The 21710-nt window shown below is 54.1% G+C and overlaps 6 protein-coding genes across 6 annotated transcripts; 2 read left to right on the forward strand and 4 right to left on the reverse strand.

The window, feature by feature from the left end:
- Nucleotides 1–3: 3 nt before the first annotated feature.
- Nucleotides 4–916, reverse strand: MRS44_003297 (uncharacterized protein; the record flags this gene model as incomplete). Its single annotated transcript, XM_046275350.2, has 5 exons — nt 4–79; nt 129–609; nt 659–699; nt 753–831; nt 883–916. The coding sequence occupies 5 exons, from the start codon at nt 914–916 to the stop codon at nt 4–6; spliced, it is 711 nt and encodes a 236-aa protein (XP_046137410.2).
- Nucleotides 917–1223: 307 nt separating this feature from the next.
- Nucleotides 1224–2297, forward strand: MRS44_003298 (uncharacterized protein; the record flags this gene model as incomplete). The annotated part of the gene is made up of 4 exons (XM_046275351.2): nt 1224–1317; nt 1369–1562; nt 1610–1936; nt 1986–2297. 4 exons carry the CDS (start codon nt 1224–1226, stop codon nt 2295–2297), a joined length of 927 nt encoding a protein of 308 aa, XP_046137411.2.
- A 265-nt stretch (nt 2298–2562) lies between these two features.
- Nucleotides 2563–7506, reverse strand: MRS44_003299 (uncharacterized protein; the record flags this gene model as incomplete). The annotated part of the gene is made up of 4 exons (XM_065623163.1): nt 2563–4233; nt 4283–4558; nt 4611–5531; nt 5575–7506. The coding sequence occupies 4 exons, from the start codon at nt 7504–7506 to the stop codon at nt 2563–2565; spliced, it is 4800 nt and encodes a 1599-aa protein (XP_065479235.1).
- Nucleotides 7507–9496: 1990 nt separating this feature from the next.
- Nucleotides 9497–9838, reverse strand: MRS44_003300 (uncharacterized protein; the record flags this gene model as incomplete). The annotated part of the gene is made up of 2 exons (XM_046268410.2): nt 9497–9697; nt 9752–9838. The coding sequence occupies 2 exons, from the start codon at nt 9836–9838 to the stop codon at nt 9497–9499; spliced, it is 288 nt and encodes a 95-aa protein (XP_046137413.1).
- A 3508-nt stretch (nt 9839–13346) lies between these two features.
- Nucleotides 13347–15229, reverse strand: MRS44_003301 (uncharacterized protein; the record flags this gene model as incomplete). The annotated part of the gene is made up of 3 exons (XM_046280807.2): nt 13347–14108; nt 14442–14579; nt 14633–15229. 3 exons carry the CDS (start codon nt 15227–15229, stop codon nt 13347–13349), a joined length of 1497 nt encoding a protein of 498 aa, XP_046137414.2.
- A 4564-nt stretch (nt 15230–19793) lies between these two features.
- Nucleotides 19794–21639, forward strand: MRS44_003302 (uncharacterized protein; the record flags this gene model as incomplete). Its single annotated transcript, XM_065623164.1, has 4 exons — nt 19794–20075; nt 20184–20603; nt 20710–20785; nt 21011–21639. 4 exons carry the CDS (start codon nt 19794–19796, stop codon nt 21637–21639), a joined length of 1407 nt encoding a protein of 468 aa, XP_065479236.1.
- Nucleotides 21640–21710: the final 71 nt, after the last annotated feature.

The following is a 21710-nucleotide window of genomic DNA, read 5'->3' on the forward strand; positions in this document are numbered from 1 at the left end:
GACTTACAGCTTGGATGAAGGTGGCAGCACCTCGACGTCCTGGAAAGGTATCCCCAAGAATCTATACACGTGGTTGAACCTATACTCAAGTCAGAAAAAGCCTCGTCAAATAACCAAAAAAGACTCACCTGTCGCTCCCAAAGAATGGCTCCGACTTTCCATCCCGGTTCGTCACCCACAGCCACGGCGCACCGAAAGCGCCCTTATCAACAGCCTCTGCCGTCAGCTGCTTCACTTTCTCCTTCGTGCTCTGTCTCCCCTCCATAATCTTCTTCACATCCTCATCCGTGAAAAGCTTCTTGCCCGATCCGCCGTCAAGTTCATCCGTGGCTTCAGACAGTGCTGCTATGAGGTTGGCGTCCTCGGCGAGGTTCATATGCGGAGGCAACCATATCTTGTGAAAGAAGAAGCGGAAAGTTGCGAGAAAAGTCGACTCTGGGTAGTTTTCCTTGATGAATTGCAGGGCGCGCAGCGGCGAGAGGGTCTTTGCGATGGCAAAGATGTCGGGTGGTGAGCCTTGGTAAGGAATTGAGAGGCGAGCAGCGGCACGGCGACTATCGTCGTCGAGGTATTTAGCCTTGGCTTGGAGCGTCCATGGAGGCTTATTTCCTAAAATTTTGTAAGAAGAGGAGGAGGAAAAGATGCAGTGTTGTCATACCGGAGAGATTGTTGATGCCGCCGAGAAAGACGGGGTGGAATCTAGAACGAGTTAGCAATTGCTTAGAGAGTTACATAGAAATAGAAATACATACTCTACTTTGACTCCATGGGCAGCAAGCTTGTCAATGTTCTGCCTCAAATCCACATACCCAACATAGCTATAAAAGGACACTACAACCAACAGTCAGCAACTGCTCCAGATTATGTTGTCGCAGAACTCACCAATGTCCAGATAGCAATCAATGCGTCCTCCCATCTTCTGCAGTGTTTACTGATCTCTCTCTCCTATAGGTAGTTGTTGTGATCTTGATTGTTTAAGACGTGATCCTTCCCCCCGTGTTACCAAAATCGCGGAGCGGACGTGGGGCCCCCGGGTTCCATGTGGGGTGTGGGGATGCCGAGGTTCGGATAGTTTATGTATCCACCACCGAGCAAGGGGTGCCGAGCATCACCGTTCGTATCAGTAATCAACCCGTAGATATACTTATACGTGAATTCAAGAGGAAAGAGTTTCCCGAGGCATCATCCAGATAACCAAAGAAAACATCATTAACTCAGTATCCATGTCATCCACCAAGCCCGTCGCTCTCGTCGTCGGTGCCTCACGGGGCATCGGCCGTCAGGTCGCCGTTGACCTTGGCCTGAATGGCTACGCTGGTCCGTAACACTCTTCCAAGGGCTATGCATCTCAACTAACGGACACGCAAGTCGTCGTTGCTGCTAAAACCATCAGCGACCCTTCCAAGCCCGCAGGCCCCTTCCCGCCAGACCCCAACTCCTCGGCCTCAACCATCACCACCGTCGCCAGGGAGATCACTGAAGCTGGCGGCCAAGCAACAGCCGTTCAAGTTGATGTTCGCTCCCCAGAGAGTGTCGATGCTCTCGTGTCCAAGACACTATCGGTAAGTCTTCCCCAAACCTCATCACATCCACCACTAACACAACCCAGACATACGGTCGTCTAGACGTCCTCATCTACAACTCAGGCGCAATTTTCTGGGCTTCCGTGGCGTCTACTCCCGTAAAGCGTTTCCAGCTCATGCAACGCGTCAACCCAGAAGGACTCTACGCAACAGTCCAGGCTGCGCTTCCCCATCTCCCTTCCACAGGCCGTATAGTAGTCGTCAGCCCGCCAATCTACAGCCGCTTCTTCCGCGGCAAGACGGCATATGCCATGGGCAAGGTAGGAATGAGTGTCTTGACAAAGGGTCTTGCCATGGACTTTGAGCGTGAGGGGAAGAAGGACATGGCTATTACGAGCATCTGGCCAGCTGTGGTGCGTAGACTCGAGTAATGTCGAACAGAACGCTGCTAATCATTGCCAGGCCATCGAATCTGCTGCTACTCAACAGTTCACTGTCAAGAACCCAGACGAAGCCAACGACCTGCGCAAGGCAACCATCTTCTCCGACGCCATCCTCGCCATCCTCCAGGCTCCCCCCTCTGTCGTCAACGGTGAACTCCTCCTCGACGAGGACTTTCTCCGTGAGCACGCCGGAGTCGCAGACTTTTCCAAGTACAACGTTATCCCGGGAACCACACCCCGTCGTATCATGCCCCAAAAGCTGCCAGACCTCACGGTGGCCGAGCAGGCCGATGAAGGAAAGCGGTATGATAGCACCAAGGCCAAGTTGTAAACATGCGGCATCATTGAATGTATTTTATGTATACATGAGGGTAGAGAGACCAGTGTACAGGAAGCAAATAATATGAAAAAATAAGCTGTGTAGTGTTTGATATCCTCTAAGCCAGACAGACGCATCTCTCCTCCATAGCCAAACGGCTGCAACACCCCAACTCCTAAACATGGTTTCAATCAATCACCCAACTCTTTGCCCTGGCTTCCGGCTTTTCCTTTACAAGATGACGTTTCCCTTAACATTTCGCAACTCCGATCCTTGCTTAAAAGCTCTGCCGTTGGCTGGGCGGAGCAACTTCCTGCATGCTGTCAATGTCCCGCATGGTGTCGTTGAACACCGACGTGACGAATCCGATGACCCTGCTGCGGTTCCACTCGTGCCTTGTGCGCCAAATCTCGTCCATGAGCTCACGGTTGATCTGTTCCAGCTGCTCGATGGTGCAGCCGCTCGTCATGTTTGTCACGTTGTGCAGGAACGTTTCCACCTCGTCGGCCGTGAGCGGCTGAGAAGCAGAACCGGACGAGCCCGAGTTGCGGATGGAATGATCATCAGAGTTCTGGTCGTTCAGGATGTGCGCCATTCCGCCCACGCTGTGAGCCTTAAAGCCAGACGTGCGCTGCGAAGGCGGACTGCCTGACAGATTAGACCCTGGCAAGGCGTTGCCTGTTGCTGCCGCCTGCTGGGCTTGAGAGTGCATCCAGGACTCGTTCTGGCCCGGCACCAAAAGAGTGTCTGGTATATCGAGTTCGGTAGTGTCATCCTCGCCACAACCTCTGTTCTCAGCATGAGTGCCATTAGTCATCTGGGTGCTAAAGTTCGATGACCGATGATCAGAGGGGTCTGATGTCTTAGTTGTCGAGGCCTCATTGATCACTGCTGAAGGCGAAACTCCGGGTGGTAGGGATGTCACGGCTGACTTTTGCGAGATCTGTGTCACTCCTGTGTGTGCCAGACTGAGGTGTTCGTGAGATTTGGGCGGAGGTCCCATCTGAGAAACAGCCTGTGTGTCGTCGTCGACTCCACTCATCTGAACGTCATCGCCAGAAGGATGAGCTGTGCCATTGCTGAGGGGATGCGAGTCCTGGCCTGAGAGACCGTGACCGTTTGACAGCGGGCTTCTCACTTGGAATCTAGCCATTGTCCGCGATCCAGGCACTGTCTCTCCCAGGGTAACCGGACCCTGCGAGTCGCTGTCGTTGCCACCCCCGAGATCAGATTGAACACGGTCCACGAGCGATTGCATTGCCTTTCTCTTCCGTTCCTTCTCGGCAGCGTCCTTGGCTCGTTGGACTTGACGTCGGTAAAGCCCTTCCCAGTCAATCTGCGAGGTTTGATTCTCGATACTAGCGACATCAACCTCGACATTGCTGAGAAGTTCGTTGGCCTTGAGGGTTCGTTCTTTGTCTCCAATATTCTTGGCGTCCTTTGCGAGTGCCTTAATGTCGAAAAGGAAATCCTTTGGCCGAGTGTAAAACCCGTTCGAGAGACGTTCCTCGATGGTTGTTGTTTCGAGATTGTAGTAGCATTTGCCAGTGGCAGTGTCTCTCAGAACATCATTACCATGCTTGTCCTTGACGATCTCAAAGGGTCGCGTTTGGACGCCTTCCACATCAGGCCGCACGTAGTTGGGATCCGACTCGAGAAACAGGTACTCGATCTGGGCTGGGGGGATGACAGGCTGCCTGAACTTCTTGTACTTCCTGTTGATCTGGTCCATGATGGGCTGCAGCTGGATCTTCAGGGCGTTAAGAAGTTGGTGATCCTTCTTCTGCGCCGCCTTCATTTCAGCCTTGGTAGGAGGAGGAGGCTGAACCGGGGGAGCAACAGGGAGTTCCTCGAGCACTCTCTTTTTGCGATTCGCAGGATCGGGGAACTCGGCCGGCTTCTTCTTGACGTAGTTGACGGTCAAGCTGAAGTACTCCATTCGAGCCATCTGTCCAAGGTTAGAATACATCATCACAACAGCCAGTTACTTCACTTACCGCATCGGGCTTTGAGATCTTCATCTGGTTCTTCTTGGAGAATCCGAAAAAGTCCCGGAAGAGTTCAGCGGGGAGGTCGTCCTTATCGCCCTCTGCCGTAGCAAGGAGAAGAACCGGGTCAGTGGGAGGGATAGATCGCAGCATGGTCTTGAATGTCGTAAGAGCAATGGTGCCCTGCAGCGCGAGATACCAGGCCTCGATGTTGGGGATGTAGATGACGCTGGGCTTGTGTCGTCTAACTTCCGTAAAGAGTCCGACAATGACTTGCTCCATGGCCTGTTCAACGTTAGAATCACATCTTTACTCTAAATGACAATGTATTACTTACCCTTCCATCACCCAATATGCTGGGGAGGTCAAAGTTCTGCACATGAACGCCCTCGAAGTAGTGCAAGATGGCGGAGGAGAGGTAAGTCTGACCCATTCCATGCTGTCCGTGAATGATGAAGCGGGGACGGAATACTCGAGATCGCTCAAACTCCTGGTGCATCGCCTCTCGACCAAAACCGTGATCATCATCTTCGAACTGCTCATACATGGCCTCTTCCAGTGCTGTCAACTTCTTCTTACGAGGTAGCAGTCCGTCCAGGGCGCGTTTAGCCTCTGCCAATTGCTTGCGCAACAGCGGATCTATCGACTTGGGAAGAGGTCGGGCGCCAGAGGTTGCTGATCGCTCAGATGAGGGAATCAGTTTCTTGATAGATAGCATAAAGTCTGTTGCGTGGACGCTGATCTTCTCAGGGTTGACCACCAGCTTCTCTTTGGAATTGTAGATCTGGGGGTATGTCCGTTGAATGGAGTTGAGAGCAGCTTCTGTGCAAAGGGCTCGCAAGTCAGCACCACCGTAGCCCTTGGTGTTCTCGGCCAGTGAGTCCTTGAATTGCTCCGACAGGCCCCAGTCCGCAGTGTGGATGTTGAGAATCGACTTTCGTCCGTCAATGTCCGGCAGGGGGAAGTAGAATTCTCGATCGAAACGGCCTGGTCGACGGAGTGCAGGATCAATGTTGTCGGGGCGGTTGGTTGCACCAATAACGATGACTTGACCACGGCCGTCCATGCCATCCATCAGAGCCAGGAGTGTCGACACAATGGAGGCGTGAATCTGTTCCTGCTTGCTGGATCGGACAGGCGCTAGACCATCGATTTCATCAAAGAAGATGATACTAGGTTGGGTTCTCCTTGCCTCCTCGAAAAGCAGCCGGAGCTGCTTCTCGGCTTCACCAACCCACTTGCTCAGGGCATCGGCACCCTTGCGCATGTAGAACGAGATCTTTTCGGCCGCCAGAGCCCACCGAGTTGGCCAAGGCTCGGGCAAGCAATGTTTTACCAGTTCCTGGTGGACCGTGAAACAGTACACCTCTTGGTGGAGTGACGTGGAATCTGGTGAAGAGTTCAGGATAGAGCAGGGGAAGTTGGACCATCTCCTTCAGCTGGTCGATATGACCCTGCAGACCACCAACCTTGCTGAAGTCGACATTCATATCAACTCCAAGAGGGTCGGCATCAGCAAGGGCTTTGCGGTCCTTGATCTTGCCAACATTGGGAGTTGCTCCAACCCCATCGATGTTGAGACCTGGTGCGCCAGGAAGCAGGCCGCCGGCAGGGCCCGCAGATGTCGGAGTCATGCCAACGTTGCCAGCGACACTAGAACGATGCATCATCTCGTCGTCACTGCTATCCGAGTCGACACCGCCAGCCGCGCCTGTGCCCCAAGGCCCATTAAGAAGTGAACCACCGCCGCCGCCTCCTCCGAAGGGACCGAATGTGGTGTTGAGGTTACGCTCCCAGCCCTGGCTAGCGCCACCACGACCTCGTCGTGCACGCGCGGGTGCGGGTGCGGCTTCGGCCTCTTCCTCCTCAATGTTAACCGAGGTCAGGGGAGGCATGTAGTAGTTGACTCGGGCTCTGGATCTTCGGGTGTTTTCCTGGTAGACGATAGGTGACTCCTTTCTTGGGCGCCGGCGCGAACGAGAATCCTGTCGCAACTCGCGCGCCTCCTCGTTGAGTTCGTCAAGATCAAACTCGGGCTCTTCGTCGCCAGAATCACCACCTTGACGCGAACCTCTGGCAGGTCGTGCTCGTCGACCTCGAGGGGCTGGGCTGTCGACGTCATCATCGTCGTGGGCCTTTTCCGAACCGGAGGCAGCCGCATCTTCCGAATCATCGCCAGGTTCAAAGTCGCTACTAGGCTCATGAGACTTCTTGCTGGACTTTCGGGTCAGGCGACGCGACTTTCTGGGCCCAGCATCAGATTCGACTTCCTCTGGTTGTTCTGAGGCATTTGCGCGAGCGCCTCGAGTTCTGCGAGTGATGGGTACGTCGTCCTCGTCGTCGTCTTCCTCCACCGTTTGCACAGGGGCATCTTCTCCAGGGGCATCCTCTTCGACGACATCGGTTTGGACAACGTCCTGCATCTCTTCATCCTTGTCCTCCTTCTTCTGGATCTCCTCAGGGTCTTGGGAAAGTTCATCAGGCTGATCGGCGTCATTGGTTTCCCGAGAGCCACTCTCTTGAGTAGCTTCCGGGATAGTCTCTGGGGCATTCTTGGGCGTCTTCATGGCCCGCGATGCCCTTGTGTTCCGGGCGAATGTCTCCGGGCTCCGACTCCGTGAGTTTCGCGAGGGAACGGCGTGCTTGCCCGAGTTGGAGAGCTCCAGGAACTCCTCTGCCTCTTCCGTGTGGGCTCTAGTTGTCCGGCGTGTGACAGTGGGCAGTTGACCCTTCTGCACTCTAAGCTTCACGACTCTGCTCCTGGTTGGTCTTGCAGGTTCCTCCTCGGGCTCCTTTTCGACTTCCTTTACATCTTCGGCCTCGGCATCGATATCGGCATCGCCATCGTCCTTGGCGTCATCAGGCTTGTCAGTATCGTCGCCAGTCTCGGCTGCCTCCTCGCTGCTTTCTCTGTAGCTCTGATGCTTGACAGCAGCTTTCCGGGCACGTCGACCGGCGGCGTTTACGGGAGCATCCTCGTCTTCTTCATCTTCGTCATCGTCGTCGAGAAAGTCATCCTCCTGGCTATCGGAGAGTTCGTCGTCATCGTCATCGATGTCGGATCCCCGATAGCGATTCCCACGTCGGCGACTCGGCTTTCCACTCCTAGAGCGACCGCTCTTCTTTGAACTCTTTCGAGGCGGCCCGGCGACGGAAGGGTCAAAGTTCTCGTCGTCGGAGTCGGACTTGTTGGGATCAAAGTCCTCGAGGACTCTCTTGCGCTTGGGGACCATTGTAGGTGATGCTGGTATCGATTCTTTGCTTGTGTGCGGCGGTTCTGGCGTCCAGCAATGACACGGACGATGGGTCTTGTCGAGCTTTGCTGGGTCTAAAGACAAGCAGGGAGGTCAGCAAAGGGATCATTCACCATGGCGGCAGTCATCACTGATGATGAGAATGCATCGATGCGCATCGAATCATCGCGTTTGTGTTGACCAGCTGGTTGCGCAAACTCACTGTTTACATGAGCGGAGAGTGCACGATATCAGGTTGAGGCGTGCATGGGGTGGTCGCAGTCGAGCTTGTGGCTTACAGCGCGCGCGTCGGGATCAGCGCAAAAGCATCAAAGGGGGCAATCGGTCGGGATGCGCTGGACAGGCATCCAGAGCAAAAGTGAATAGTCGTATATACGGCGCTGGTGGTGAATTTGGGGAAACGGGCGAACACGAATAAGAAAAGAAAAAACAGGTGACTGCGTGGGATGAAGCAGTTTTGCGCGTCTTGGTTCACGGGCGATAGGCGTCGAAGTCTGAGGTCTGGCGAGTTGCGGCCTCACGTGCATTTTGGCGCGAAAGAAAACAAGGTGGCCCGAGCGTTTTTCCAGGCAACTGGCCCGCTTCTGACCTCTGATTGGCACAAAAGGGTCGGAAGACACCATGGCGATTTGGAGAGCCCGAAGTTGACTTAATTTATCGAGGCTTTGACATGAATTGCGAAACAAACAGAATGAATCTTCAACATGACTTTTCGGACATGAATCTTGCTCTTTTTGTGAAATTTCGATAGGCGTTTGCCCATTTGCTCATTATAGACATTTCGCGACCGCCCCGAGGCCCATTTGCGTTCTCAATTCCTATTCTTAATATTCTTATATGTCGTCAATATCGAATTCAAACAAGACCCCAGCTCTCCCCAGATTTCCCCATGCCGGCGCCAACGCTCGATGCTTGCGGCTCAAGGTCAAGCTTCCCGTAGGGCTGATGTTGACGGCGAGTCGCAGGTGGCAGTCCCTGGTTCCTCCCGGAGCTTACCCGCTTTGATGCCTTGTGTCCTTAAAATTGAGGCTACACTTTTTTTGTCATCAGTCAGCAAGCCAACATGCAGTAGGGGTTCGCTTCCTCCAACAGGGCCTGTCCACGTCGAATTGCCCAACTTGAGGAGGCTGGTCATGGATTCCCCAGATGGAGCTCGGTCAGGCAACAGCTATTTTTCGATCCTGCTTTTTCTGCAGGTTATCTCACTATCATGATATTTTCTCGTTTCGCGGTTACTCGGCAATGACTTGGCACCGGGCAAAAGACAAGCTGTGCCCTGCTGCCGAAGTGACTCGAATCTCGGCCCAAGAAATCAGCAGGATACTGACCAAAATGGATAGTCGTAAGACACGTTTCTCGCATTCTATGAATATCCTGTCGGGTGTTGGTTGGAGCGACCTTGCTTCATTAGTGACCGACCGACAAAGCATCCTTTCAACCGCCTCGCGCCCATGCTGTCTCATCCATGTGACTACTCGGTACTATCACAAGCCTTGGCTTTTTGCCTTGGCTCCCATCATTGTTACGATAACCGAGCGAGGGACGCGCAATCGCGAGAAAAGGCGGGCTTGCTCAATGCCCACATGGGCAGCTTTTTGACTTTGGTTCGTCACACGCCAATTATAGAAAAGAGCCGAGTTTAATAATATTATCGTCAAATTCATGGACTCGTTACGAATATTGCTACAGTGAAAGGTATCGTACAAGGCCGTCATTCGTGGTACAGTGCTGCATCTCGTCGTCCTCCGCTCCGTGCGCCGCCAGTCTAGGATGTCTCTACCCTGAAGACGCCGCGCTCGCCAACAGCAACAACAAAAACTCCCGTCCCGTACCAGCCAGCGACGTCGAATAAATACAATGAATGTGAAACAGCATGAATTCCAGGCTGACAAGTTGCGCGATTTGGACGTCATGGTAGAGCAGGGCTGCACTGCATGCAGATGAGCCCTGGAAATGGGTTTCCTGCGTCTCAGTCCTTCTTAAGCATGGACCGGGCGAGCTCCGTCAGGGATGGTCCGCCAAACAGGAGCTGGTTGGTGTGCCGACCACAGGTGGTGTAGACATTGACGGCTTGTGGTGCGGGCTTGAACCATGAGTGGGATGACTTGGGCGGGGATGAGGCGGCTGATTCGGGGAAAGAAGCCTCGCTCGAGTACGAGTTGGTGCGCTGCTGGTGGCTTGTGAGACTTGTGTTCTAGGCCAGTCTTGCTTTTAACCGACATACCTTGTCATCCATGATGGGAACAGGCTCAGGGTTTCTTCCTCGTTGTTCCTCGGAAGAGGAGCTTGTGCGGGTGCGGCCAAAGGTCATGATGATTGTGTGAATGTGATGGAATATGTTGTAGAGATTGAGTATTTGGTCGTCAATGAAAGAGAGTCGCGATATCTTTCAGGGTCGGGGTATCAATGGGTATCGTGGTCTATCAGCCTTCAAGGCAGCTCAGCTCAATGGGCACTCCTGGTGCGATCAATGGATATCAAGGAATGCCTGTTGTCGTAACAAAACAGTTTGATCAGGACAAGAGAATGATGGGTAGCAATCGAGGGAGACAAAGCTCCCTTAAATGCCCTCAGGGACGTGCGGCTGAAATGTGATGAGCTGGCCCCTCGGCCCTAGACATCTCCAGACGCACCCCAAGAAATCGCCAACACCATCAATGTTGCACTAGGAGCCCTAGGAGCCCTACGCGGCGACGCACCTGGTCAGCCGGCAGGTCTTGGCCCGGACTCGGTATGACGCATTGCAGATCGGGGCTACTGACAGCACCTCCGCGGCACCGAATTGGGAAGACCATGCGACCCTCGTTTGCCCACCTCCTTATGGAAGGTCTCTAGAAGCCACAGAAGCAATGGATCACCCCTTCAACCACTCACGAGGAATGCTGGGCACTGCTTATCACAGTGATACAGAGGTCAATCAGCCAGCAAATCGCCAGGGAGATATTTATCCTTGCATTTCCGTAACCTCGGCAATGGAGCCCCCTCGTCCTATCTCGCCCTTTTCCCCTCAATCTCATGGACTCCCCTCATCCTGCTGTACTCCCTTACTTCCCAAGTGAGGGTTTATCGTCTCCCCAGGCAGCAGAATTCCAATGATAGAAACAAGGGAAACGGTGGGGCAGATCGGCACTGTCGGCTCCGAAGGATGACCGGCGCTGCAGTCAGCCGACGCCGAGCTTACGGGCTCCGCCAATCCCCACAACGGGGACCCCGACGCGGCCCGACCATATCCACTCCGTGTGAACGCCCAGTGGCCGTCGGTGCCGTTCTCCCCAGACACTCACTCAAAACGTCACTGCCAAGTGAAAAGCAATGGCGGAGGAGTGGTCACGCGGCCACCGCTTCCCCGTAATCCTCCGCCTTCTGGAAGCCAGCTAGAAGTACACCCATGCATCTGATCGACTTGTGATTCGTAACCGTGGTCTTGGTGCTTGTCACTGAGCACCCGGGAACCGAATGACGCGGTCGAATTAAGGTAATGGATGCCACACCAAACGAAGGAGTTCCCCCAGCCACGGTTAGGCGGCGAACTACAGCAAGGCGAAGCTTCTCACATCTCCTGTCCGTTGCAACGTCAGGACGCCCGACGAGGTCACGAGGAGAAATCACAAGGGGTAGAACGAGCCCAATTGTTGGCCCAATTCGATCCATGCTTAAGGTTGGGCATTGCAATGTTTCGTAGCCTCAATCGTACTCAATGCTCGATGCTCAATGCTCAAGAAGTGACGTTGGTCTTGGCGTCTTGGCTCATCTTGCCGATTTCCCGTGTTCATCACACGCCAAGTCCACAGAGGACATCCAGACCTTTATGACATGGAAAGAAGGTTATACTACGTAGTAGCTGCTACCATTGCTTTGAAAAACCTATAGAACTTGTGTGTTCTAATTATCTTGAGGAATGTCTTGGCTTGGCCCAGCCCACCCCATTGTCCGTTCTTCCCTATTCCCACTTTCTTCTTTGCACGAGTCCCACATTGCAGAAACTCATACGGGGCTTGTGTGGAATATCCATAGGTTATATCTATATCTCAATGTGTACGCTCTAATTTTTGTCATCTCATGATGTACGGCCGAGCCTGATTAGTAGTATGTTCATGCAAAAGGGACCTGAGACCCATGAGAACACTGAGTGTATGTCACCGAGTGACGTTGACATGGCTAGTAACTTTCAAGAGATAGTTACCTAGCCATCGGGCAGTCTAAAATCTGCAATATGATGACGTTGACCCTCCATCAACCTCATCGTTTCTCCTGAACAACGATTTGGCAACAGACTTCAAGGTCGCCTGGCCGAGTGCCCACCACGATACGAAGCTACTATTTTTGGCCAATACCCATGGATGGTATTATCCGAAGCCCAAGCTTCATGTGTATCCTAGATCTAAAGGACGGGCCGAAGAAGATCAACTTCGGGTTGGGTGACGCGGCCAGTGTCAGAAACGTCGGCCGGGTTGGCTTGGATGAAAGCAATTGGCCATATTCTCCGAAGGATATAGTACAAATAAGCCCATAAGTGGCACCTCACATCCAATTCATCTTAGGCCTGGGATGCATTCAGAATGAAAGTTTCCTAGGCCCAGTGGTGTCTAGGGAAGCGAAGCAACACATACCCGTTCGGCCAGAACAGCAACTGCGTCTGAAGCGCGAGATGATTTTTCTGAGGTAAATGGTCATTTGCTATTTAATTTGCAGCACCCTCGTTACCCATACTCCTCGTCCCATTCATGAAATCAAGGCGACTTAACGACTCTTCGCCACGAGATCCGCGTCTATAATGGGCCGCATAGGACGTGGGGGCAACCTTATTCAGGGACAATTCAGAAGTCAGGTTGCTAACTGAAAGCAAGTAATACCAGCGCAGCGATTGGAGTTCGCGGATGCCATTCACATTAGCCGAGACGAACCGTTTTGATGATGCTTGCACTCCCGTGAGCGGAAACTTACACCATGACAAGATGGGATGGGGGTCACAGTGCAAATACTAATTGCACAGACTTTGATACTACAGAATCATGATGCTACCTCCTAGTCGCGATCATCATTATCAAGCCTCCATTGTTACTGATCAAAGCTATCACATCCTATGAACTAGGAAAGAGAGCCGTAAGAGCCTCTCAACCGGTCCATATACATTGTTAGCAATCTACTTATGTGAATCAGCCATGTTTCAGCTTTCCAGGCGTATGCTATCTGTCGTTTTGGTAGCAGTACCGTTCATGCTAACTCAATTAGAACCGCAGGTGAGGAGTGGGAAATGGCCGGAGAAACACCTGCCCGAGAAGCCCTCAATCTTTGGAATTGACGCTTTGAGTCTCATGTACGTCATTTGTTATAAACGAAGCAAGAGCATATAGGTGCTCGGCTATTAGAGAGTTGCAGCTCCGCATTGGAACACTGACCTAGATTTCCATCTGCGCACAGATACTCGAGTGAACATTGGCATCAGGAACATTTGATGATAAAGGCTAGTCCTTGGGTCTCAGTTTATCGATACCTCGGTGCGGTGCGAGAGTTGCTGGGACGGATGTGCAGCTACCTGGACAACAAGCCAAGACCGTCCGCCCCCTTCAATCTCAAAATTTCGCATTGCTTTACAAAAATTTTGTATCATATGCACTGATTCCTTCGAAATCATGAGCGATTCTCTCCTCGTGATCTGTCTCATCTTGCGTTGTGGTCAACCATCTCTCTAGGGGTCACACAGGTCTGTCATCTTCCCCAGATACACCACTTCTACGCAGCCAAGGATTTCCCATTGTGGTTTTCGAAAAGACCAGCTTGGACCAGCCAGTATCATGCTCGCAAGAATATATCATCAGTCAGCAGTCAGACACCCCTGAACTCTCCGACTCAATCGTGCCTCGCACCGAATAACCATCCGTGTCCGTCTTTGGAGCAGGATACGACTTCCTATCAACAGCCGCATAGCTTCTCGAGAATTGATCCAGCATACTCCCGATCCACCTCTGCTCCTCGGCAGAAGCAAACTCATACGCTATACGTATCGAGAACCCAACCCGATACGGCCCCATGGTGCCTTGTCCCACAGACTCGACCGACCGCAATATCTTCTCGACGAGATCTCGCTGCGATGCCTCCGAATTGGGAACCGGCATCCCGCACTGCGCCAGAGTCTCCTGCAGGATGAGCATACTCGCCCAGTACCCCATGTGCATCGCCCCGGCCGATTGGTGCTCGTACACCAGGACAGTCTCATACATCGAAGACGCCGGATCGATAGGCGCTGCCTCGATGGGCTGCGGTATGGGGAGCGCGGCAAACTCGTCGTACCACTGGGAAAAACTCGCGTGATTCGCAGCAGCGAGGTGGGCCAGAGAGGAGAGCTGGGAGGGCTCGACCGAGATGCCAGCCTTGTTGGCCTCGCGGACGAGATAGCCCCATTTCAAGACGGGCGAGACTTGCACGAGGTTGGTGAAGAAGGCGTCAGCGACACGGATCGTCTCGTCTGGGATCTCGGCCGGGTGGATAAGGTGCCTCCCACGGTCGAACATGACCTGGTGCCATGCCGGGCGCAAGAGGAAGAACTGGTCCTTGCCAGGATAGAACATGTCACTCATTATCTAGCAAGGGGCCGTGTTAGTCTTGATCCGCTAGAGTAGCAATGGGAGAGCCGCCGCCAAGAGCGGGAGCTCAGTGAGGTCCACCCATATTAGACGACCAGGATCGAGAGTCCACTTGGAGTTCATGGGTATATGTGAGATGCTATATCGCGCCATCTCAATGCAGAGTAACCTTGCCGGTGATGGAATGGGGGAGATCATGGGCCGCATTGAGGTTGTTTGGCTATGGGCGTAGCAATCCCATATAGGCGCTGATGTCACTTGACATGGAGATAATGCGAGTTCCAGCCCTCCGCCTTGTTCTTAGGGTCGAGGAGAAATGAGGAAACGTACAAGAATCCCACGAAACGAGAGTAGCATGGCCGCGTCCCAACCTTCGGCATGAGCCGTTGGCCCTCGTTGCTCCATTAATATGCCAATGCCCTTGGCATGCTGGAGCCAGGTATCCGGAGCAGTAGTCCCCGCGAAGAGCTAGGGTTATCAGTTTCGAGCTAAAGAGGCGAGTGGACAACAGGAGGAACTACCTCGAAGAAGCATAGCAGTATCGCAGCGCACAGGGTTTCGGGCGCGCTCCATTCTGAGGGATGTCGTAGAGCCGCCTGCAGCTCATTGAGTGTGAGGACATATATCGACCGGCTCTGAGCAATCAGTTCAGAGTCCGAGGTTTGCTTTCCAGCTAGATGTAGAGCAAAGGAACAGACAGCGCCGTCGAGTAGGGCTCGTTTGCCCAGGCGGTCAACCGCCACCCACGACAGGATGCTGTATATGTCTGTGGCAGCAGATATCATATAAGACGACTCTATCATGTTGTAGAGGACCTGGGCCCTGGGAAGCTGCAGCGACCGAGCCAAGGTCAGGGGAGCACGAACCAGAGGCCCCGGTCTGCAAGACAGGGTCGTGTTAGAGTCGGCTGCACAAGAGGCAAGCTTGACGACATTGTCTGCTCGCTTGCCTCGTTGACGAATCCGGTGTTTTCCCACGACGAACTTGCGGCTGCGATCGTAGCCTGGACACTGAGCGCCATACTTGATACAGTTGCCACATGCCGGCCTTGCCTCGTCACACTTGACCTTTCTCGCCCGGCAGAGCTGGCAACCCGTGCTGCGCGGGACACCGACCATGGTCTCTGGGTGCTGTTTCCTCACCGCCGGTTCTCATCTGTGCCACGCTCGGACAAATGAGCCCCCACCGGCGGCTTGACTTCCCGAAGCGGGCGGCGCGATATGAGAGGGATGGGATGGATGCGGAGCGGGGGAGCGGCGCGGCGCGGGGGAGTGATGTGCACCGCCGGATCGGCCTCTTTTGAGGATCCTCGCAGGGTGCTCTCTGCCGAGACACTCAATGACAGTATCCGGATATTATGAGCACGGATAATGTAGGTAAATACCTATGTTGTCGCTCTTCACGTGCAGTCGCTGAGATGCGACTGGGTGGCTCTGAGACGTTGATTTATCCGATCCGCCCCTCTCGTCTCCGACGCCCCGTGTCGTCACCTCTATCCAGGCAAGATCAGCTCTGCAAGACGCGCGCTTCGTAAATCTGACAGGTGCAAAATAACAGAGCAGTCTGTCGTCTCGAGTAAATTGAGAGAGAGGTCTGTCTGGGGAAACTAGAATGAGCTTCGCACCGCCTGGACGGGCCAGGGTTCGTAGATAGTTTGACAGGGAGAGAGGATGGAAAGGAGCCGAGACCAAAGTTACATCCGAATGTGTAGATCCCCTTTTGAAGCTGCGGCCTTCGCGGAGGATGGGTAGATATTTGGCAGAAGGCGGAGCTTCAGGGCAACCTGTCGTAATCTTGGCGAATAGTCCACTGTTCTTTGCTGCTTGGTTGGGTTACCCTCATGTCAGACCCTGAGCAGTCCACGTGGGCTTCATTTCATCGAGCAAGAGATTGAGATGAGGTTGACAACCTGAACCTCTCCAGATCAGCCAGCAACAGGCGATGGTGACAGTGACTGGTATAGTGGCCCCGGCACCTTCGGGAATTGCTCTGCCAGACGCTAGGACGTGGTTCCTCTCGCAACCCGGCCCCGTGTTATCTCCAGCTCATCTCAAGCTGAGGTGAAATGAAATTACATGAAATGCCCAGGCCCCTGTGCCTGTAGTCTGGACCTAGGGGCAATCAACACCAGGGCCAATCTTGATACAGTCGAGGACTGTCTCCAGAATCATGGCTGGCTGGACGGTACTGATACGGATGTCTTGTCTCGCCTGTCGCCGAAATAGTTGGCCCTACTGCCAGGACCGTGTGTTCTTGTCTCTCCCCAGAGGCCCGGGCGGATCACGAGTGAGCCTGTGCGGCGGGAATGGATGCATGTATCGGCATCGTGATCGATGATTGCCATGGGAACATGGCGCTCCATTCGGTAGGTTTCTTGTGACATGGACAAGAGGTCAAGACTATCTGGCAATTAAGCGCCTCTGTGTGAGCGACAAGACTAACAAGTCGTTGGGATAGCCTCGCCGCGCATAGGCCACTCATCCAACATGATGGAAAAGTCTGTCTTCATAGAAGTCTACCCTACACGTCGGAAACCTTTCTAGAGGGATGGTTGACACTCCCTAGCCGTGGCCCCTTCCCGGAGGAAGGGCCCTGAAGGGTCGTCGATCAACGGCAACGGCGGGAGTTTAAATGGGCGATTCGAGAGCACCACCAAGCTAAACCCCAAGTGATGGACAGGAAGGGTACAGTTGCACCAGAGGTTGGCGCGGCTCAAAAACCCCAGTAAGTGGGAGCCGAACAAAGCGCCGACTGGCACCATGATGCCACCATGAACCCTTCGATGGCGGCTTACCCTTGATTGACCGTACCTGCTTAAGCGGTAAAGGTCTCGGGGTGAAGGATGACCGGCGTTGAAGCCATCACCAGCCTGGTCTGGTTTAGGTCAGGCTCTCCAGCCCGTGTGGCTAGCTGCAAGACACTGCATCTTGTTGATGCAACCAGCATGGGCTGCGGAGCCATCATCAACGCCAGCAGCAGTAGGCTACACGGGTCGACATCCGCGTCGTGCCAGTATGCAGATAAGATTCAACTTGGTTGTTTGTCCTCCATTCGAAGCCGGAAGGGGCTAAGCGACAGAAGGTTCCGTACTCGCTCCCAGTAAACGCAGCCAACCACACTGCATGTGACGTTGAACCCTGACGCGTCCTCTGCAAAAACAAGCGTCCAGTAGGAGGTCAAGGACAGCATTTGAATTCCCAGCCGCACGCCATGCGCGGTACAGTAAGTTGGCCAACGGTTGATGCCAGTGAACCGATAGTCACAAACACAACTAACAACAAGTGCCGGAACCCGTAGACGAGTGGACTCATGCTGCGCGGCATCATGACAGAACGAACGTGTGTGGTGGTGTTGTTCGCACGCAATGTCAAGACGGGGGCCTGAGACAGGCTGGCACCCCGGCTCAACTTGTTTCATCCCTGGAGGGTCCAAGGGGCGCATCCTCGCATTGCCATCATTTCAACCCAGGCTGCTGCCAGGCTCCCCAAATGGCATACCCCAGACCCATTGCCTGAGTCAAGCAGTCCAGTGCTAGAGCAGCATTGGTTTACCAGGCCTGGGCGGCACGAACTGGCATGTAAAATGACGAGGACTTGTCGGTGAACTGTATATGGTGGCAGAATACTACCCAGTCACCATATCGTCGAGTCGCACCTCCGTGAACTCGCCTGGTTGTTAATCGCAGCCTTGTTCGCCTATCCCCGATCCCTCCCAGCTCCGTATCCCGCAGACACCGGCGGGAACCTAGTCGGTCGAGGACAGAATTGGAAGAGGGGGACAATACCATTTCTATCCATTTGGCTTTGTTGGGCGCCCGGAGACGCTGCGAACCCGGCACTCGCGGCTAGACTTCAGAGGCCTAGCGTACTCGACTCCTCACTGCTGGGTATCGCCACGCAACCACCACCATTGCACAGGAGAGCAAGTTGAGTGGGGGATACGCGACTTGTGATGGAGAAGAACCAACAGGCAGGCCCTGGCCTGACCCTCTCGGTGCCCCAGTCTAAAAATACCCAGATCAGCGTGAGGGCTGCCCTTTCTTCCAAGGAGGCTGCTGGGTCAATGTCGTGTTGTCATGGAAAATTCCAGCTTCCTTTCAGTGGAGAGGCGGCGTGATGCTTTGCTGTCATGGTTGCGGCTCTTGAGGGCCAGAGAAGGAACCAGAAAAAAAGTTGTGACAAAATAAGATCAATGAGCGTGGAGAATCGACCGGGAACCAGGGGCTTCGTAGACGAACGACACAGCAGGCATTGCTCGGTGTGTCAACCTTCACGTTGCAAGGGACTCTACAGCCCCAGCAGGAATAAGACCACGAGCATGTCTCTCGGCGTGAATGTGACGGAAGATGGTGTCGAGGCCATCCCCCACCATGCCTTGCAGCACATCTCTGCCAATTGCCCTCCTATCAGAACTGGCCCTTTTCGATGCCATCGTGCATATGTCTGGTGCCGTTTTGCCCCCGATTGCCGTTATTCGAGGACCCAGTGGGCCTCGCCTCCTCGTCTCTTGGTCTTGGTTCTTGTTGCGGGTTTGCCGTTGCTGTTGAAAGTACAGTACCTCCATCTCCCATCCGACCCATCGGATGCCCAGTCTGAGATCCACGCTCCCTGCGGCCATCGCCTCGCAGCAAGACTACTGCAGGCCATGGGACGACAAGCAGAATGAGGCGCACTGGTGCATGCTTCTTTCTGCCGGCATCGATTCAACTCAATCATGTGTCAAACCGAGATCAGGATCAGGAGCATATGAGATACCGAATCTCATGGCCAGTAACCGAAGGCCTGAGATAACTCAGGATGTGAGCGCTAGGTTGTTGAGATGCAGGAGAAAGGGACGAGTTTGATTCATGCCATGGGCCTGGCCCATTTGAATGGATGGTCATCTCTCATGCCGAGGGGGCTCCATTGTGTGACGCTTTTCTTGTAGCCAGGTTGATTTCCTCGTTTATTCCTAGAAGCACATTCCTGGGCTGTCGGTTCAACTGCCAGAAACAAGGTAACGGTAGCCGAATGATTACGAGGCTGATGCTGATCTTTCAATTGACTTTGACGCTGTTGGAAGAGTCACTAACAACCACGACCACGACCAGGAACCTGCTCGCCTAGGTTGTGAGGATGGGTTCTCCTGAAGAAAAATCGAGGCAGCGATTTGTAGATACACAGGGCCACACAAATGCGCGCGAGTCCCAGAAGCGACTAGGATGGCCCATGGCTAATCGTATTTCGATGTGCTCTTCTGCGTAGGATCGGTACGAGCGGCGTGGGACCCAGCATCAACATCCGCCGGCCGCCCGCTTCTGGCGGACTGGGTGAATGGAGACCTTCTGGCACATTGACTGGATCTGCTATTAAGCTTCTGGCAACCCCTAAACAGGTAGGTTGGTGACTGGACTGGTTATTAGGAGCAAAGCAGCGAGTAGATATGGGTATGCTCCACCGTCCCCTTGCTTGGAACCAAGTAGGTAGGTATTGTACCCAGACAAGTATTTTCTGCAGCCAAGCGTCGGTACCTACCCCTGGCTGAAGACCCCGAATCGTTGAAGGTGCGGTGCGGATATTGCAGACGGGATCAACTCGACTTCAGACGGCGGCAAAAAGCCATCGTTTCGGCTGTTCTTGTGGGAGACGGCAACCAGCAGACAGCGGCAATGTGAGGAAATTCAGGGACTTCTTTTTCAGGACAATGACAGCCTCGAGGAGCACAGGTCAGCGCCAACGTTTGAGCTGCTCCCGGTATACTGAGTTGGTCGTTGGACAATGCAGCGAAGGAAGCACCGTCAAAAAGTCAGACAGCGCCAGCGTCAGCCAGCAACCAGCACAGACAGGTTCCTGGATCCAATCTGTTAACGGCCGATCTGCTGGCGCTGGGCGGTCCCCTTGCGTATCCACGCGGCACAGGACAGGACAGGACAGGACAGGACAGGAGGCCAAAAGCCAGAGATGGTACTTGAAGGACGTGGTCACTGTACCTTGCCGGGGGTCTGTTGAATCCCTTGTCTAGCGCAGGCTGGGTCAATGCCACAACGATACTGCCAGCCAATGACGGGCTCTCGGGCCCTTGTGGCATCAACAGGACCCACCCGAGGCTCCTGGAAGTCGTGGGACTTTGTCTTGGGGAATCCTGGAGACGCGCTGGGATGGCACCACCAAGGACCTCGTGTTGGGCCCTGGTGTGGATGTGCGAGGTGAGGATGTCGAGGTGCTTCTCGCGCCCGAGACATGTGCGAATTCAAGAACAGAAACCACATTTTCCACTGCTTGTCTGCTTGCTGACGAAGGTCTTGGTAGGTGCCCCTTGTCCCGTGCAGCCCAGGGCTTACAGTACGTACTCGTACTGCGTGCGTATTCTGTATCTCAATGGCAGGACCGGCATCTGCTCCACCAGGCTGATACTCAGGGCAGCAGCGAATGCCTTGTGCCGTCTGTTGTTGATGTCCAAATCACGTCGACTGCATGGACGGATGGATTGGATGCCATCGATCGTGTCGGTCAGGTGCGTGGGATGCAGCTCCGGCAGGTGTCATCCATCTCTTCTCTCTCCATCATCTGTAGCCACCGAGGCTATTATCGAACTGCAACCACGCTGCTGTCACGTTCAGACCCGAAAGGGTTGCGCGTCGGACATGAGATGCGCCTACGGAGTAGCTGCTGCAATTGGCGGCCCCCACTCTGACGGTAGAGCGTTGAGTGCACAGTAGGGAACAGGGACATTGGAACTGAAATGGATGGGCGTCTTGGGTGGCTTATAGGGGGTGCCACTCCCGATGGCCGCTGCAACTTAGGCGGATGTGGATGGTGAGTTGCGAGCTCTTTTGGCACCTGGCATTGCCGTTCCTGGCCTCTCTGCGTGTGCTCTAACCAAGGACCATCCTTATTGAGTCCTGACCGGCGTCCTTCCAGAGAAGTGGGTACCAGGTGTAGGTACCCTCCAGTACGACCAGGTACAAGTCCCCGGTACCGGTACGTATCGCTCTTCCCTCTTTCCCGCCCGAGCACTGAGGCCCTGTCGACTTTTTACGGCCAGGAGAGCAGCAGCCGTTTCCTCCCTCAACCTCACCACCACAGCTTGGCGAATTTCTGTCTTCTTTCCTATCACCATCTCCGTCTTGTCTCGTTGTTTCTCATTGTTCTTGTGTCTTTTCATTTTCCTTTCCTCTCCTCCCTTCCTCATCGCCATTACCGTCACTCTTCGCCATTTCGGCTTTCTCAGCCCCCCCGTCTGCACGCCTCGTGTCTCCCGGCTGCAGCTAAACTGCCGTGCCCCTTTCTCTCCCAAGTCGGCCGTCGCCCTCTCCGAACACCACAACACTTTTCTGGACGCCTTCGATCTCAGCCCTTTTCCCGTTCTCTTGGCCCTCGTGAGCGCCTCGTTGCAGATATCGTCACTTCAGACTCTTCCTCCAGCGCATTTGCATTTGCCTCGCCATCTGCCCTTGCTCTTTCCAGATCCCCGTGACGACCTCCAACGAAAGGAGCCCTACCTTGCCTCCCGCGCTTCTGAACCCTCACCTCGCGAGCGAATCCCGTAATACCTCCCTTTCTCGTCTCGGCTGTTCCGTCTCCTCGTTCTATCGCCCCAAAACGACGACGATCTTCCCAT

This window comes from Fusarium solani (assembly GCF_023522795.1).
Source record: "Fusarium solani strain SB1 chromosome Unknown bctg00000001, whole genome shotgun sequence".
Taxonomy (NCBI): Eukaryota; Fungi; Ascomycota; class Sordariomycetes; order Hypocreales; family Nectriaceae; genus Fusarium; species Fusarium solani.